This window comes from Dreissena polymorpha, chromosome 11 (genome assembly GCF_020536995.1).
Source record: "Dreissena polymorpha isolate Duluth1 chromosome 11, UMN_Dpol_1.0, whole genome shotgun sequence".
In the NCBI taxonomy this organism is placed as follows: Eukaryota; Metazoa; Mollusca; class Bivalvia; order Myida; family Dreissenidae; genus Dreissena; species Dreissena polymorpha.
Genome location: NC_068365.1, coordinates 741,908 through 758,680, shown reverse-complemented (window position 1 = coordinate 758,680; position 16,773 = coordinate 741,908). Strand labels below are relative to the sequence as shown.

Sequence of the window (16,773 nt, the reverse complement as noted above, 5' to 3'; positions counted from 1 at the left end):
CATGTATTCGCCATTTCAGCGGCGCCGACATTCAACCAACGGAGGGTGGACGAGATCGAAGTGGAGGAGGGAACCGACGTTCAAGTTGACTGACTGCGCGGCGGACGGACAGCCGGCGCCAAATTTCCGGTGGATTAAAGATGGGGTCACATTGCGTAACGGCCGGAAGTACCACTCCGAGGGGATTCAGCTGACGATCCGGCGCGCCATTCAGAGTGACGAGGGGCTGTACGAGTGTTTTGCCGAGAACACTCTGGGTTTCGCACGACATGCTATCCGCCTGCGAGTGACAAGTAAGTTATCCCATCTTAGAGGAGACATTGTGCATCAAATTGATCTGCGTTCCTGGAAAACTGGGCTAAATGTATGTGCGTAAAAATTTCGTACCATATTAGCATATGCGGTCTGCTCAGACTAAGCAGAGACGACACTTTTCGCCATATCTAGATTATTCTTTAAATATTCCATAAAAGCGGAAAGTGTCGTCCCTGATTTGCCTGGGCGGACATATCTAACGCGACTTAACCCTTTCAGTGCGGGAACCGAATTTTGAAGGCCTTTGCAAACAGTTTGGATCCAGATGAGACGCCACAAAACGTGGCGTCTCATCAGGATCCAAACTGTTTGCTATTCTGATAGTATTTTTTCAAAAAAAATCGAAGAAAATGCTAATTTTAGAAATTCAGCAGACGACATTTTAGCAGACGACACATTTCCAAGCATGCAACGGGTTAAATGATCAGAGACGAAGTCTCATACTATTTCGCGCAAAGGAAACAAAAGTCAACGCATTCTGTAAGGTCAAGGAAATAAAAGTCAACGCATTCTGTAAGGTCAACCGCCAATAACAGTCTTCTAGTCTTAAAACAATCTTCAATTATTATTAATTTTATTTCTGTAGTATAGATATGTGTGTTTATATGTAGGAAGGATTTACAATTTCAATTATTTTCGCAAAAGACAGTGCATAAGCGCACGGTAATGTAAACGGAAGACTGATATCCCAGTAAATGTCAAAGTCGATTGAAGATGAGTCTTGTATCATAATAAAACTATAAACCCATGTATTTACCATTTACTCTTGCAGCCGCCGTGGTCAGGCCTGGAGACCAGTTTGTCAACAACGCAATACAGACGGCGACGGAACGTGTAAACGCCGCCATAAATATCACCAGGAGCGAACTATTCCAGCGCGGACGGACGCACAACGTCCAGGACCTAATGACTTTGTTTCGATATCCCTCCGCGGAATCACTGGAGCTTGCGCGCGCAGAAGAGATATTTGAGGAGACGCTGGAATTGATATACAAACACGTTGCCGAGGGTCATCAGTACAACCTCACCGGACATGGTATGAGTCCCTTTATTTATCATGTGGTTCACCTTTCTAACATGATACCTGCCAATTATTCGCTTTGGGAAAACGGGGTATAATGCATATGCGTAAAATATAGTCCCAGATTATCCCTAGCAGTCCGCATAGGCATCCTGGGGGCCGTTTCATAAAAAAATCGTACGACAATGTTAACTTACGAGAGAATTTTGTAATCTTAATAAGTAGACGAACTAGCTCGCCATGCTCGTCAAATATATACGGCGCTTGAGATGCCAATGTAATTAATTAAGTACTGAAATTTTATAATCACATGATATGGACTTAAGCAAGTATGTACCTTCGAAAAGTGTATCGTATCGTAAATGTGTACTACGATGTTTATTGAAACGGTCCCCTGGACGACACTTTTCTCTTTAATGGAATGTTTCGTTAAACGAAATCTCTTCTAAACGAAAATCAAGTCAAGGCGGAAAACAACACTACCTTATTATTAAACTCGACTCGGAATACATTTCTCTTAAGCGGCATTAACCTTATACCAAAGAAATTCGTATTATGTTGAATTGTTTATGTTTTTTTTATTGAGAACAGTTTTAGTTGTCTACTTCGCTCGGGATCGTTAATTCTTTTTGTGTAGTTAAAGCGACGATTATTTAGTAAAGTTTCTGCTGGAAAGTATTTTGTAAAAGTATACTATATAATTTTAAGTATAAATATTTATAAGAAATGCCTTCCTTAAAACCATTGAATAATTGTTATTATTATTTCCAAATTTCCAAATCCCCAAATCATCATCGTCGTCTTTCATTCATCACACATGTTTATCTGGGATAACACTTTAAGCACATGCAATTAGCCACGTTTCAAGTACTCTTTTCTCGATGACCCTTGCAGAGTTGTCTTACCAAGAGATTGTCTCCCCCGCCCACCTGGCGCTTATTGCCAACATGTCTGGCTGCTTCCGGCGCACGTTCCCCCAGCGCTGCACGAACATGTGCTTCCACAAGAAGTACCGCACCCTGGACGGCACGTGCAACAACCTGCAGTCTCCGAGCTGGGGCTCGTCCAACTCCGCGCTGCAGAGGCTGCTACCCCCGGAATACGAGAATGGCTTCAACTCACCCAAAGGTAAGGGGTTGTATGAAATATTGTGTAAGGATTTTACCCCTTGAATAAGAGAATGGGTTCAACTCACCCAAAGGTAAGGGGTTATGTTGAATATATTTTAAGGCTGCTACCCCCGGAATACCAGAATGGTTTCAACTCACCCAAAGGTTAGTGGTTATATAAAATATTGTGTAAGGATTTTACCATCGAATAAGAGAATGGGTTCAACTCGCCTAAAGGTAGGTGTTTATAATAGAACTCCGCTCTCAAGAAGTGCTACCCAATAATACGAGATTGGATGCAGCTCGTCCAAGGGAAGGGGGTCGTATTTAAGTATTTTTTAAGGCTTCTACCCCCGGATTACGAGAGTGAGTTCAACTCGCCATAGGGTAGGGGGTTATGTTGAATATTATTTAAGGCTGCTACCCACAGAATACGAGAATGGATTCATTTCGCTCAAGGATGGGTGGTTATATTTAGAATTTCAAATGGTCTTGGATGTGATCACAGTCAATGAAATAAAGTGTTTCCTTAAAACAGTTTTTCTTTGTCTGATCGCTTATTGATATTTATATGACAGTATATTGCAAAGACAAACAGCAACACAAGAGTCACCCTAACTCTAGCCCAACTGTTTTTACATACGCTTGCCAGAACATACTTTGTTGAACATGACCTTGCTATAACAAGTGCAATTAAGATGTCAACGATATTTTACATTGTCAGCTTATTGTTGCGTTGGTATTGCTACGTCAGCTTAAATTGGTAAAAAGTTAAAAACACGACAAAAATTGTGTAATACGTCTATATAAACGGATTAAGTGTCATATTGATATTGGAAAATGCAATTAATTCATTAATTGACATAAAAAATCGCTATAATTGTACACATATTGAAAAATCATTTACATTCGGTATGAAATTTCCTGTGTTTTAAAGACTTTTTCGTGGACACGTGAATTCGCGGATTCCTGATGAAGTTGCGTCGATCATTTTCCTATGAATTCCGATGTTAAATTCGTGGATCGGTCGATACACGAAATCAACGAAACATATTTTTAAACGAATAATAATGATATTACCGTATTATTTAAGCGTCAACGTTGCTAATATTCTACATTCCACCACGTAGGTTGGACCCGAGGTCGTCTTTACCACGGCGTTCACCTGCCGAGTCCCCGCCTCGTGTCCTCAGTCATCCTTTCCACCGAGTTGACCACCACCGACGATCACGACACGCACATGGTCATGCAGTGGGGTCAGTTCGTTGACCACGACATCGGTCTGACCCCGCAGTCCGTCAGCCAGCACGTCTTCAACGACGGGCGCCGCTGTAACGAGACCTGCACGAACAGCTACCCCTGCTTCCCCATCCCCGTCCCAGCTAGCGATCAGCGAGTTCAAGGTCAGTCGTGTCTGGGATTCCACCGCAGCAGCGCAACCTGTAACACCGGAACTACCTCCATATTCTTCAAGACGTTTTCCCACCGTCAGCAATTGAACGCTCTGACGTCATACATCGATGGCAGCACGGTGTACGGAAGTGACGACAACATGGCGGAGCGCTTGCGGGACCTCAACCACGAACACGGTCACCTGTTGGTGGGATCGCTGTCCCAGCAGGGCAAGAGGCTCCTTCCGTACGACTTCCACGGAATCCTAGGTGCTACTGACTGTCAGATTGAGAGCAGTAAACGCTACATTCCTTGCTTCCTGGCCGGCGATTCGCGCGTTAATGAGCAACTGGCGCTTACAGTCATGCACACGCTTTGGATGCGCGAGCATAACCGGATAGCAGACGAGTTGCGTGAAATCAACCCGCACTGGGACGGAAACATGCTGTACCATGAGGCTCGTAAAATTATCGGCGGCATGATGCAGCATATTACATACACCGCATGGCTGCCAAGGATTATTGGACCTGAAGGTATGAAAATGCTAGGGGAGTACCAGGGATACAACCCTACAGTAGACTCGTCGGTCACGAACGAGTTCACCACTGCTGCAATGCGCTTCGGTCATTCGTTGATACAACCTATCCTGTTCCGGTTGAACTCTTCCTTCCAGCAGGTACCGGAAGGCAACCTGCCGCTACATCATGCGTTCTTCACGCCTTGGCGCGTGGTGGAGGAAGGCGGTGTCGACCCAGTCCTCAGAGGGTTATTCGCTCAGGGCGCCAAGAAGAAGATGCCCAGTGAAATCATGAACAGCGAGCTCACAGAGAGGCTGTTTGCACTGGCCAACAAGATTGGTATGCATAAACCCTTTGCATGCTGGGAAATTTCTCGTCTGCTAAAATGTTGTCTGATGAATTTCTAAAATCAGCAGTTTCTTCGATTTTTTTCAAAGAATACTATCAGAATAACAAACAGTTTGGATCCTGATGGGACGATACGTTCTGTGGCGTCTCATCTGGATCCAAACTGTTTGCAAAGGTCTGCAAAATTCGATTCCAGCACTGAAAGAGTTAAGCCGCGCTCTGGGAACACCGAGGGTAATGCACGTGATCAGAGTCGTCCCAGACTAGCCTGTGCAGTCCGCATTGCCTGATCTGGGGCGATACTTTCCGCCTTAACTGGAAACACTTTCTTTAAACGGAATGTGATGTCCCTGATTAGCCTGTGTGGACTGCACAGGCTCATCTGGGATGACACTTCACGTACATGCATAGAACTATGTTTCCCATGAGCGAGGCTTATTTACTTTGCTGTATTAACCCATTTATGCCCAGTGGACCCTCACATCCTTCTAAATTGGATCAATTTATTTCCTAAATTAGGGATGTCTAGTATACTTTTTTCTATATTTAGAATATTTCTTACAGAAATTCCTTTATGCAAACAGCGAAGACCCTGATGAGACGCCGCATCATGCGGCGTCTCATCCGGGTCTACGCTGTTTGCCAAGGCCTTTTTTCTAGAGGCTAGGCATAAATGGGTTAAGGTCTGTGCTGGAAATATCCTCCTTACTTTGCTTTCTAACTGCTTTGTGCTGTAAACTGATTTTGCAATCATAAATTTATCATACACTTAGTATAACATGCATCACGTGATTTTGTATTGGAGATAATCTAAAGCAACACGATTAAGGTATTGATTTGTTTTTTAGCGAAGGCACGTATACCTATTTGGCGTTCAGACATTAAAATACGTTCATTTTATTTTATTGATGTTAAAGAAGAATTTTATTTCATAAAACAAGTACGTGTATAAAAGTAGGAATTTGAGTTTCATTTGATTTCACTTCAGGTCAGGATCTCGCTTCACTGAACATTCAACGAGGCCGAGATCACGGTCTTCCATCATACACAGAATACCGGAAGTTGTTTAATCTCACCGTAGCAACGAGATTCGAGGAGCTTAGAAACGAAATCCAGGACCGCGAAACACGCGCTAACCTAGAGCTCATATATGGCAACGTGGGTACGTTCCATCATAAACAAAACTAATCGATTAAATTACAACCAGCCGTTTTGGGGACAGTTTTGCTTTTTGTTTGTTCTATGTATTGTTTCTCAGATTTTTAGGTTTTAAAGTAAAGTTTGATAGAAATGAGCCGCTATTAAACAATCAAGCGTGTGTTTATTATGTTGCCATACTCTATATTAAAGGTGCCGTCAACCACGACGACGCAGAAAATACAAGTTGTAAAATACCGTATTTTTTACAATTATTAGTTTATATTGATTAAAATATAACGACTGGTCAATTGCATTACTTGAAAAAAGTTCATATTCTCAGTATATTCAGTAAAAATTGTTATAGCCCCGTCACACCGAACTGGCGTCCTTACGGCGACCTAAGACTGTGTTTCTGGAAATTTCTGGTTGTCTTAGTAAGGACGCCAATGACTTTTTCGGTAAAAATGCTGTTTTTTTCGCCTTCGCGTCACACCAGTGTCCTGGTTTATGGCGTTCTGCGCGTCCTTACGGCGACCAAAGCCGACCATTCGGCGTCTGAGCGGCGTCCTTGGCGTTCTTACTGCGTTCTTATTGCGATCATAGTCGTTCTGAGGACGCAATAGACGTACAAAGGACGTACTAATGTCGCAATAAGGTCGTCGTACGGTCGCCTTGCAGTCAATGATCATTTTCTGTGGGTTTGAGCGGCGACCACACGACGTCCATGGCGACCTTACAGCGACCCTACCACGTCCCTACTACGACTACTGTGTCTCTACGGCGTCCCTCCGACGTCCTTAACATAACGCCATAAAACGCCGGACTTCGGCGACTTCTCTAAACATGTTCAAAGTGGTCGCCGCGTGCTCGCGTCCTGAGCAATTTTCGGCGTCCTCACTGCGTCCTCTTGCGTCCTTACTGCGTCCCTCCGGCGTCTATGGCGTCCTCACTGCGACCTGGGTCGCCGTAAGGACGCAGTAAGGACGCCAGTCCGTAGTGACGGGGCAAATACAATTTCGCGATGTGAAATCGAAAGTACATCGCGAAAATAGGTGACATAACGATATACACACTATAAATAACGCAAGTAGATTGATTGATCATTTTATATATAAAATATATACAATTCACTACGCATACAAAATTTGCATTTCTGGGTTTACCACGTGATGATGATGATCAATCTACTGGCGTGAACTGGTCGTTACCCGGTAGTTACCTGGTACCGGTAGCCAGTAAAAGTTATTACCGAATATACTGAAAACTTAACAACTTTTTTTCAAGTAATGTAATATACCAGTCGTGACATTTTTATCAACATAAAATAATAATTGTAAAAGAAAATACGGTATTTTACATTTTTTATTTTCTTCGTCGTTGTGGTTGACGGTACCTTTAAGGGCCAGACATATTTTACTCTATGACAACTGTATTCCCGATCCAAATACTGGGACTATACGTCAGACGCTTGGAAAGAAAGAAATCAGTACCAATTGATTTAACTTGCGGCGAGGTATGTTTCCGCCCAGACCAAGACAGGCCCCGAGCAGAGTTCAATCATTTTACCTCTATTAATGTTACAACGATAACCATTTTGTCCTCAGGCAACACTCTTTATTTTATACCGTTTTTACAGTAAGTTCGTTCTTATCTGATCAATCGAGTCTCGTTCTGGGAAAACTCACCCCTGTACGTCGATAATCCAAACTCAGTTGGATAATTCAAACTGAAGAAAAAAATGTGGGCCGAAACTGAAACTGAAACTGAAAGGTAGATGACTATTTTATCATTTCTGTTAATTTAGTAACTACAATGACGTAATTTTTCTACATATGTGATAGTGAATGTCTGACACACACAGGTGTTTTGAATTTTGCAATGCTTAAATAGTTTTCTAGTAAAAAACGATAAATTTGTCTTCGAAAAATGCTAATTTACATGAAATGCGACCTATGTGTTGAATTATTTACACGTTAATTGACAAAAGAGCGAACGAAACTGTAACAGAGATATGCCATATTATATCAGGAATGTCCTTTAAAATTTTCCTTTTAACACCTAGTGTGTGTCTGTGTTAAAATCATGTGTTTGCAGGACGGGTATTAAACTTTATGAATAAATCCAAACTGACATAAAGACATCTGGCAGTTTGGTCATTATCCATCGACTTCTTGATGTTAGTTTGGAATTATTTATACACTAGTTAGGTCATTATCCAATTTGTATATTTTTGTCCCAAACAAATACGAATATATTGCGTTTTCGAGCATTTACGCCAATACATTTGCTTTACATACATACATGAAAGGTAAATACATTCAAGTCCAAGCATTAAAACATTAAAAACCTTCGATTACAATTGTTTCTGGCCTTAACCTTTCGACAATTTCATTTAATTTTTCAAGATTTTCAAACATATTCATTTTATTTTGACGTAATTGTTTTTAATTGTTATGGGTTTATTAGCGCATTGTATCCGGCAAATAACATTTTATAAAAAAGAAACGTTTATCATGTTGCAACTAAACATAAATAAACGTGTTCTTAGAAATAAAGGAATGAAGTCTTTATTTGTGTCGCCATTTTTTTCATCAGTTTGAATTATCCTACTCAGTTTGGATTATCGACGTACAGGGGGTTAAACTCGGCTCAACGAATGTGCGTAAAGACATTCCAGACTGGCCGGCGCAGTCTTTTCTAAACAATTATCCTGTTTAGGCGTAAAGTGTCGCCCTTGATAAGCCTATGCGAACTTTGCATGATAATCTGGGACGACCCTTTGCGCACATGCATTAAATCCCGTTATCACACAGCTAGCGTTACACTTTTCTTGATCAATTGCAGAGAATATCGACCTGTTTGTTGGTGGGATGGCCGAGACAACCCTGCCCGGGGCCAAAGTGGGGCCAACGTTCAGACACATACTCGTCGACCAGTTTCGGCGCCTCAGGGACGGAGATAGGTGGGTCTGTGAGCGTACTTTGTGCCAATTGTGGCACGTTATGATATACAGACGTTCAGTCACTCGGGGAGTACCAGGGATACAATCCTACCAACTGAGCAACAGAGACGAATTAGCTTGACATGTCGGTGTATAGAGTTGCGATTAATGCGGATGAGAGGAACTTTCTGAACAAAGTAGTGTAGAAACCCGCCATCTTTACTTCGCAGACTACGGATCCATAACTATTCATTTACCGAAATAAATGATTGAACGGCGTTTTGGAAAAACTCGGTTTAATGGATGTGCGTTAAGCGTCGTGCCAGATGAGCTTGTTCACTCCAAGAGAGCTAATCATGGACGACACTTTCCGCGTTTATATATTTTTAAATGTTAGGACGTGTTTTCTAAACGGAAATCAAGTATATGTGGAAAGGGTCGTCCCTGATTAGCATGAGCGGTCTGCACAGGCTAATCTAGGACGACACTTTACAAACAGGAATTAAGACCTGATTTCCAAGAACGTGGCTCATATGTTTAAACAGTACTTCTATTATCAAAGTTATTATACATATATCATTTTCAGTACTAGTTTTACCAAATGACCCATACACGAATTATAAAGGCACACTTCATTTTTATAATATTAAAAGATATTAATATGTACTTTTGTATTAATACTAAATCTTCGCTGCATAAAGAAAACAAGATAAAAAAACATCAAATTAATAGTACGTGATTTTTTCCTGTAATCTCCAGATTCTGGTATGAGAACACAATAGTGTTTAGCCCTGACCAGCTCGTCCAACTCAAGCAGTTTTCGCTGGCGCGCGTTATCTGTGACAGCGGCGATGACGTCACGCATGTTCAGCGTGACGTATTTACTATGGTGAAGTCACGTGATGAGTACCTGCCGTGCCGGAATATACCGCAGATCGATCTCAAGATGTGGAGCGACTGCTGCATGGGTAAACGGCTGTAGTTTAAACTTATTTATGTAAGCTCCATTTCATATTACCGTATTAAAACGCTCTCGAGTCCATTGCGTGAGTTGAACAAGTACTTTGTGTGTACGGAGAATATCTAAAGAATGCTAGACGGACGTCATTTACACTACGCCATGGCGACCTTTGAAATGGGTTTCATTTGTCTTTTACGCAAGGCCTTTCCTCAATTGATTTATGAAAAACAACAAATCCTGTTAGATTTTTTAAAATAAAACACTTCGTTAAGTGCGATGTTGTATATCTGATCTACACTTGATATAAAGTCAGTGTACTGTCTATGGCTTGATTTGACTTTCGATGAAATGAGGTAAATTAGACTGTTTTTTGTCTGTTCTATACTGCGTGTTTATGATTTCCTAACTTTGTTTAATATATATTCAACATCTTGGATCTTATATTGAATTTATCATTTAATTTATTTTTTATTGACCATATTTACTTGCGGTATACATTTCAAATGGAAAGCACTATGTAATTTCATTAAATCATTGTTAAGTTACCAACAAACAACTGATACTTTAACAAACGTTTAAACATTCAGACATATGAATGATCCTAATGAGCTCTATGGTATTTTTAGATTGTGGAAAAGCAGGGGATTTCCGGTCAATTACGAATCACTTCCGGCGACGCCGTGACTCCACCAGATTCTCGTATCAGAGTGACAAACCGGAAAGTGAAAACAAGACAGTGACGTCACTGGGCGACTTCCGGTCGAGCGTGTACAGCAAACATGAGGTGGACACTCAGATGCAGGAAATGAAACTGCGCATGCGTGAAATGGAGACGCTTGTAGATGACATGGAGCACGCTATGAAAAAAATGAAGAAAAATGTAAGCGTCAAATAACATTCAGTGTTTCAAGAGGAACAGTAATGTTTTTTAATCGAACCTTAATTTATATGTTTCACTTAATAACTTGAACCCGTATCTGACATTCTTATACACCCCGTATGCCGCTCTGTTAGAATGCATTTCTAGTTCGGATCTAGAGATACCTTTTGTGTATTAAGGTGTACATTGGGCATTGGTTGAAGCATATCTTTGATGTATTTGAGGAAACAAAGCCCAATATAAATCATCTATGGGATAAAGTAACAAAGAGCAAAGACCGTGCAATAATGGCAGCAATAAGTTCGGTTCTTGTGCGGCACGCAATGTCTTGATGCGAGATTCCTACCTAAGTTGATTACTCTGTTAGCGTTCGAGATGAAGAGGCATTTTGAAGGTTAAAATCCATTTTATAAACAAAATATGTATTTAAGTTTTTATTGAACAGTTTTTCTTGTTTTTTATAAAAATGTCTTTTAAATATGTATTTTTATTATTTTCAAAAGTGGTCCCTGGGTGAGAGAAAATTAGTAGTTGTAGTAAATAAGTTATGAAATGTGCATGGGATTAACTATCATTTCAACTAGTATTTATATAAATGAAATCGATTATGTCAAAACATTATTAAGTTATGGTAAGTTCTTATGTCTGATCCAGACGAAACTTTTTGTTTTTCTCTCGACCTAACGAGACAGTTTTCACGACACAATAAACAGTTTTCAAAGTCCCTTTTTGTTTACCGAAATGTCATCAGTATTGTTTATAAATTGCATTTTATTTTGCCTCGCTCTGGAAATACGGGGTTTATTACAAGTGCGTAAAGTGTCATCACAGATAAGCCTGTGCAGTCCGCACAGGCTATTCAGGGGCGACACTTTCCGCCTTAACTTGATTTTCGTTAAGAAGAAACTTCATGTGAACGATAAATACCACAAACGCGGAAATTATCGTCCCTGATTAGCCTGTGCGGACTTCACAGATTAATCCGGAACTATACTTTACGCACATTAATTAATGGTGGTTTTCCCAGAGCGAGGCTCATTTCAAGTACGGCATGTACATTTCTCATTTCCCTCTGTGTTCAGATGGCGACGATGATGTCGCACGCTGCCAAGGAGATGTTCTGTATGGAAGACAGCGGCGAGAAGCGCATGCACGGGGATAAGTGGTCGCGGGATGACTGCACCGTGTGTCGCTGCAAGGTGGGTTGTGCACTTAACCCATTTATGCCAATTGGACTCTCCCATTCTTCTAAAATGGGTCACTTTATTTCCAAATTTAGGGATGTCTAGTATGTTAATTTCTATATGTAGAATATTTCTTACAGAAATTCATTTAAGCAAACAGCGCAGACCCTGATGAGACGCCGCATCATTCGGCGTCTCATCTGGGTCTACGCTGTTTGGCAAGGCATTTTTTTCTAGACGCTAGGCATAAATGGGTTAATCTAATCATACATGAGCCACGTTCTGGGGAAATTAGCCTGTGTAGTCCGCATAGGCTATTCATTGACGACACTTTCCGCCTAGACTTGATTTTTGTTTAGAAGAAGATATTTCTTTTTAACGAAACAAAAATCATGAATGCAGAATTATTTATTCCCTGCGTTTATTGAGATAACCACAGTTTTATGTCTATGGGGGTTATATTCGGAACACGACCAGATTGACGGCCTCGACATCTTGACACCATATCTACTACACCACCGTGGCCTTAGCAAACACTATTTTGTCAAGAATTTTAGCCTCACTTTGGGAAAACGTTGCTAAATGCGTGTGCGTCCCGAATATGTTAATCAGGCACGACACTTTTCGCCTGAGTTTGATTTTCGTTAAGAAGTGACTTCTTTTATACGACATCAAACATAACAGTGGAAAGTGTCGAAATCCGCACATGCTTTTATGTGATGATACTTTACGCACATGTATTAACCTTTGCATGCTGGGAAATTTGTCGTCTGCTAAAATGTTGTCTGCTAAATTTCTAAAATTAGCATTTTCTTCGTTTTTTTTTCAAAGAATACTATCAGAATAGCAAACAGTTTGGATCCTGATGAGACGCCACGTTCTGTGGCGTCTCATCTGGATCCAAACTGTTTGCAAAGGCCTTCAAAATTCGGTTCCCGCACTGAAAGAGTTATATTTGTCCTTGGAGAAAGCAAGTGAAAAGCATATAACACTGTTTTGATTTATTAAGAACTTAGCGGGTACTTTTATTATTGTCTGAATGTTTTGAGGGGATTACATTTTTAAAGTGTCGTATATGATAACGACCATAACATGCGATCCCAAAACCTTATTACGCACCTGATAAAGTCCTTAACGCAGCAAAGTTTAACAGGAAAAAATGATGGTGGAAGCAAACCATATGCTTTGAAAACGTACATACGGTGATATATGAGTGTCACTCTGGGAACATCGGGCTTAATGCTTAAAGTGTCATCCCAGATTAGCCTGTGCAGTCCGCACCATGTCTCCAGGGACGACACTTTCCGTTGTTATGGTATTTATTGATTTAAGGAAGTACATACGGTGATATATGAGTGTCGCTCTGGGAACATCTGGCTAAATGCTTAAAGTGTCGCCCCAGATTAGTCTCTGCAGTCCGCACCAGGTCTCCAGGGACGACACTTTCCGTTGTCATGGTATTTTTCGATTTAAGGAAGTCTCTTCTTAGCGAAAAGCAAATTATGGCATTAAGATTTAATTTCCTGAAGCGATGCTCAAATTTTATTTGTATATGCTTTCAGATGGGAAAGACTCGATGCAAGACCGTACCCTGCCCGACCCCTAACTGCCCGTTCCCCAAGAAAATGCCGGGGCAGTGCTGTATGGTCTGCTGACGATAGCAAGCCGCGTAGGGATCTCATTAAACATTGTGTTACAAGGCCTTCAGCGCGTGTAGTACTGTCTTTGTATTACCTTATTTGGTAGATCGACTTTCAAAGTCATGTGACTGACAGTTACTGATCTAATATGTGGATTTTTACTGTACTGTTCTGTTCTTTTTTTATTTCACTGCCAAAGTATTACGTGTTACGTAAATGGAAAAAGGTAAATTTATATGAAGTGCATTATCGTCGCTGCATCCAAAGGGCTGCACGGGATCATGTGCCAACAAGAACCAGAGATTTACGGTGGATGCAGTTCTGGTACAAATGTGATTTGTAATTTTACTGTTAAAAACACGACTACAAAATGAATTGTAATCGTTTCCCGCGATCCAAAGTGTTGTGTTGCATTAATATATTTATTCAATGATGTTGATGATTTTTCACGTTTTGCAATGCAGTTTTAATTAACCAATCAACACATAACATGTGACTTTAAACGTGTTTCTTCTTTTTACACGTGCTTGTCCCGTAGATGCCATACTCTGGAAATGTTTTAAGTCGTTTTCGATTTAATTCCGACCAAAGACCAACATGTCAATGAAACCGTTAGTAGAATGCAACTTCAAGATACCTCGTTTAACCATTCCAGTGCTGGAACCGAAGGCCTTTGCAAACAGTTTGGATCCAGATGAGACGCCACAGAACGTGGCGTCTCATCAGGATCCAAACTGTTTGCTATTCTGATAGTATTTGTTGAAAAAAATCTAAGAAAATGCTAATTTTAGAAATTCAGCAGACAACATTTTAGCAAACGACAAATTTCCCAGCATGCAAAGGGTTAACATGCGAACATCGTTCTTGGAAAACTGGGTTTAATGAATGTGTCTAACGTATCGTCCCAGATGTGCAGTCCGCTGAGGCTAATCATGGGGAATAGAAGCAAGTAGTCTATTATACGCGAAAATCCAGTTTAGGGTGAAAAAGTCGTCCCTGACTAGCCAGTGTGAACTGCACAAGCTTATCTGGGACGACACTTAACGCACATGCATTAAGCCCAGTTTCCCCAGAACTTGGATATTAATTCCCAGTTGTAGATGGTTTATGTTAAGACTAAAATATAACAATATATATCCTTGATTTGTATTGCACATATAATGCTTGGTCTATACTTTAATTTATTCTTTAGCATGCATCTCTCTTTTTCAGCTCACCTTAGCACACCATGAGAACATTGTTTCTCATTGATATCTCTGAAAATCTCTGAAAATCTTGAAGCTAAGTCGCGGCGAGAAAAAACAAAACTGTCTCAATTCTTAATCAAAGAAAAAGCTCTTGAGCACTCCAAAGGCAACAGGTTTTTACCAATCGTCATCAATCAGAACACTTATCCCAATGAACTCTCGGCCTAGTTCAACACTGAGTCACATGGGGTCAAAAACTCGGCCATAAGGTCAAATTAAACAAGAAGCCGCATTTCTTGTCAAAACTTCAATTTTTATTTCTAAGAAATGATATCTAAAAATTCGAAACTGGGTCTTTTGGGATCAGAAACTTTTTCACTACGTTGAATTAACCCATTTATGCCCAGCGTCTAAAAAAGGGCCTTGGCAAACAGCGTAGACCCAGATGAGACGCCGCGGCGTCTCATCAGGGTCTTCGCTGTTTGCTTTAAGGAATTTCTGTAAGAAATACTCTAAATATAGAAACAAGTATACTAGCCATCCCTAATTTTGGAAATAAATTGATCCAATTTGAAAGGATGGGAGAGTCCACTAGGCATAAATGGGTTAAAGAAAAACATTGTGAACGTTCTTGATGGCATATTTATTTGTATCTACGACGAGTGAGATATGGTTCCTGCTGAGTGAGAAAACATGGGTCAGTTTTTCTTTTCTGACTAAAGCAAAACACCTCTAATACTCTAGAAGTCAGCATTAAGCTTGCTAAAAACGTAAAACAATTTTGTTGGTATGATATCTTGATTGAGTTTTCGAACATTTTTGCGGACACGTGTTGGGGAAATTTGTCTGAAAAGTATATTGTGCAACCGTCTAAGCCGTAACAGTTTCGTTTCTTGCGGTTTAAGGTGAGCGCCTTATGACATGTGATGCTCTTGTTTATAAAGCAACAGTTTGCGTAACATGAAGTGTGTACAAAATATTGATTCATATCTCATTTTTGCATGTTCGGCCAGTAGTTATATTCCACGTGTAAATCATGCATAATTGTGTTTCATTCTTGACACAGACATTGTATTTCAAATGTTCATGACGAATGTATTTTGTTTAGTTATTTTGTATAGTTTTCCCTGCGTTGTGTATGTTTATATATGTAGATTAGTAGTGTATGAATGCAAGTTGATTAATATACGCTTTGAGAATAAATGTTTGACGTAATAAAAATGATAACACACAATGCCGTTTGTATTACCTATCTTTTTTCCCCACCGAGTTCAAGGAATTATCGTATGCGCTCAGTGAGAGAGACTTCGTCATACCCCCTAAAAGCAACCGTATCAGCATATGACCGAGCGGTCCCGAGTTCGATAACATATATGACCGATTGTTTTAAATAACATTATTTTCAATTTTTCTTATACACGTACTGCAAAATAATAACGAATGAACATGGTCAGTGTAAACAGTAGCCCATGATATAGCCTCCAGGAATAAATTAGCCGTTATATATCGTGGCCAAAGCAAATGGTTATGGGCAGATTTGAACATTCGGAAAACTTAGCATAGTAGATCTAGTGAGCCTCGTTGTTGAAAAACTGGGCTTAATTCATGTCTATAAGATGTCATCCCACATGAGCCTGTGCATTCCTTACAGGTTAATCAAGGACGAAACTTTCCGCTTAAACTTGATTGTCGTATAAAACTGACATCCTTTAAACAAAAGAAATCCAAATCATAAAGAAACTGCGACCCTGATAAGCCTGAGCGGACAGTACACACTATTATGAGATGACCTTTTTACGCACATGCATTAAATCCTGTTGTACCAGAACGGGGCACTAGTGTTGCATTGACATCAGAAATGTTATAAATGTCGATTATCTCGAAATTTGCTTTATAAAAAACGAGGACTAAGTGCTTATGCGGTAAATTGCATGTATATGTATACTTTGTATAGAGTATTTCCTTCTTTGGTCATCGTTTGCTATATTTCTATACGTGCAAATTTCTTTTAAGCATAAAAATGCACATTAATTGTAACTGTATCGGACACAATTGTACTTAATTGATGTTAAACTTGTTTATATCTTTTCACGTTATTAAATTCTGCAAATGGTGTAAACAAATATGGAAAATGCAT

At 40.2% G+C, this 16,773-nt stretch overlaps 1 protein-coding gene across 1 annotated transcript; it reads left to right on the top strand.

Moving 5' to 3' along the window:
- Nucleotide 1: 1 nt before the first annotated feature.
- LOC127851118 (peroxidasin homolog) lies at nt 2–15,870 on the top strand. The gene is made up of 10 exons (XM_052384678.1): nt 2–293; nt 1,088–1,351; nt 2,231–2,464; nt 3,576–4,694; nt 5,692–5,865; nt 8,688–8,805; nt 9,544–9,752; nt 10,372–10,625; nt 11,708–11,824; nt 13,372–15,870. The coding sequence occupies exons 1-10, from the start codon at nt 2–4 to the stop codon at nt 13,462–13,464; spliced, it is 2,874 nt and encodes a 957-aa protein (XP_052240638.1). The 3' UTR covers nt 13,465–15,870.
- Nucleotides 15,871–16,773: the final 903 nt, after the last annotated feature.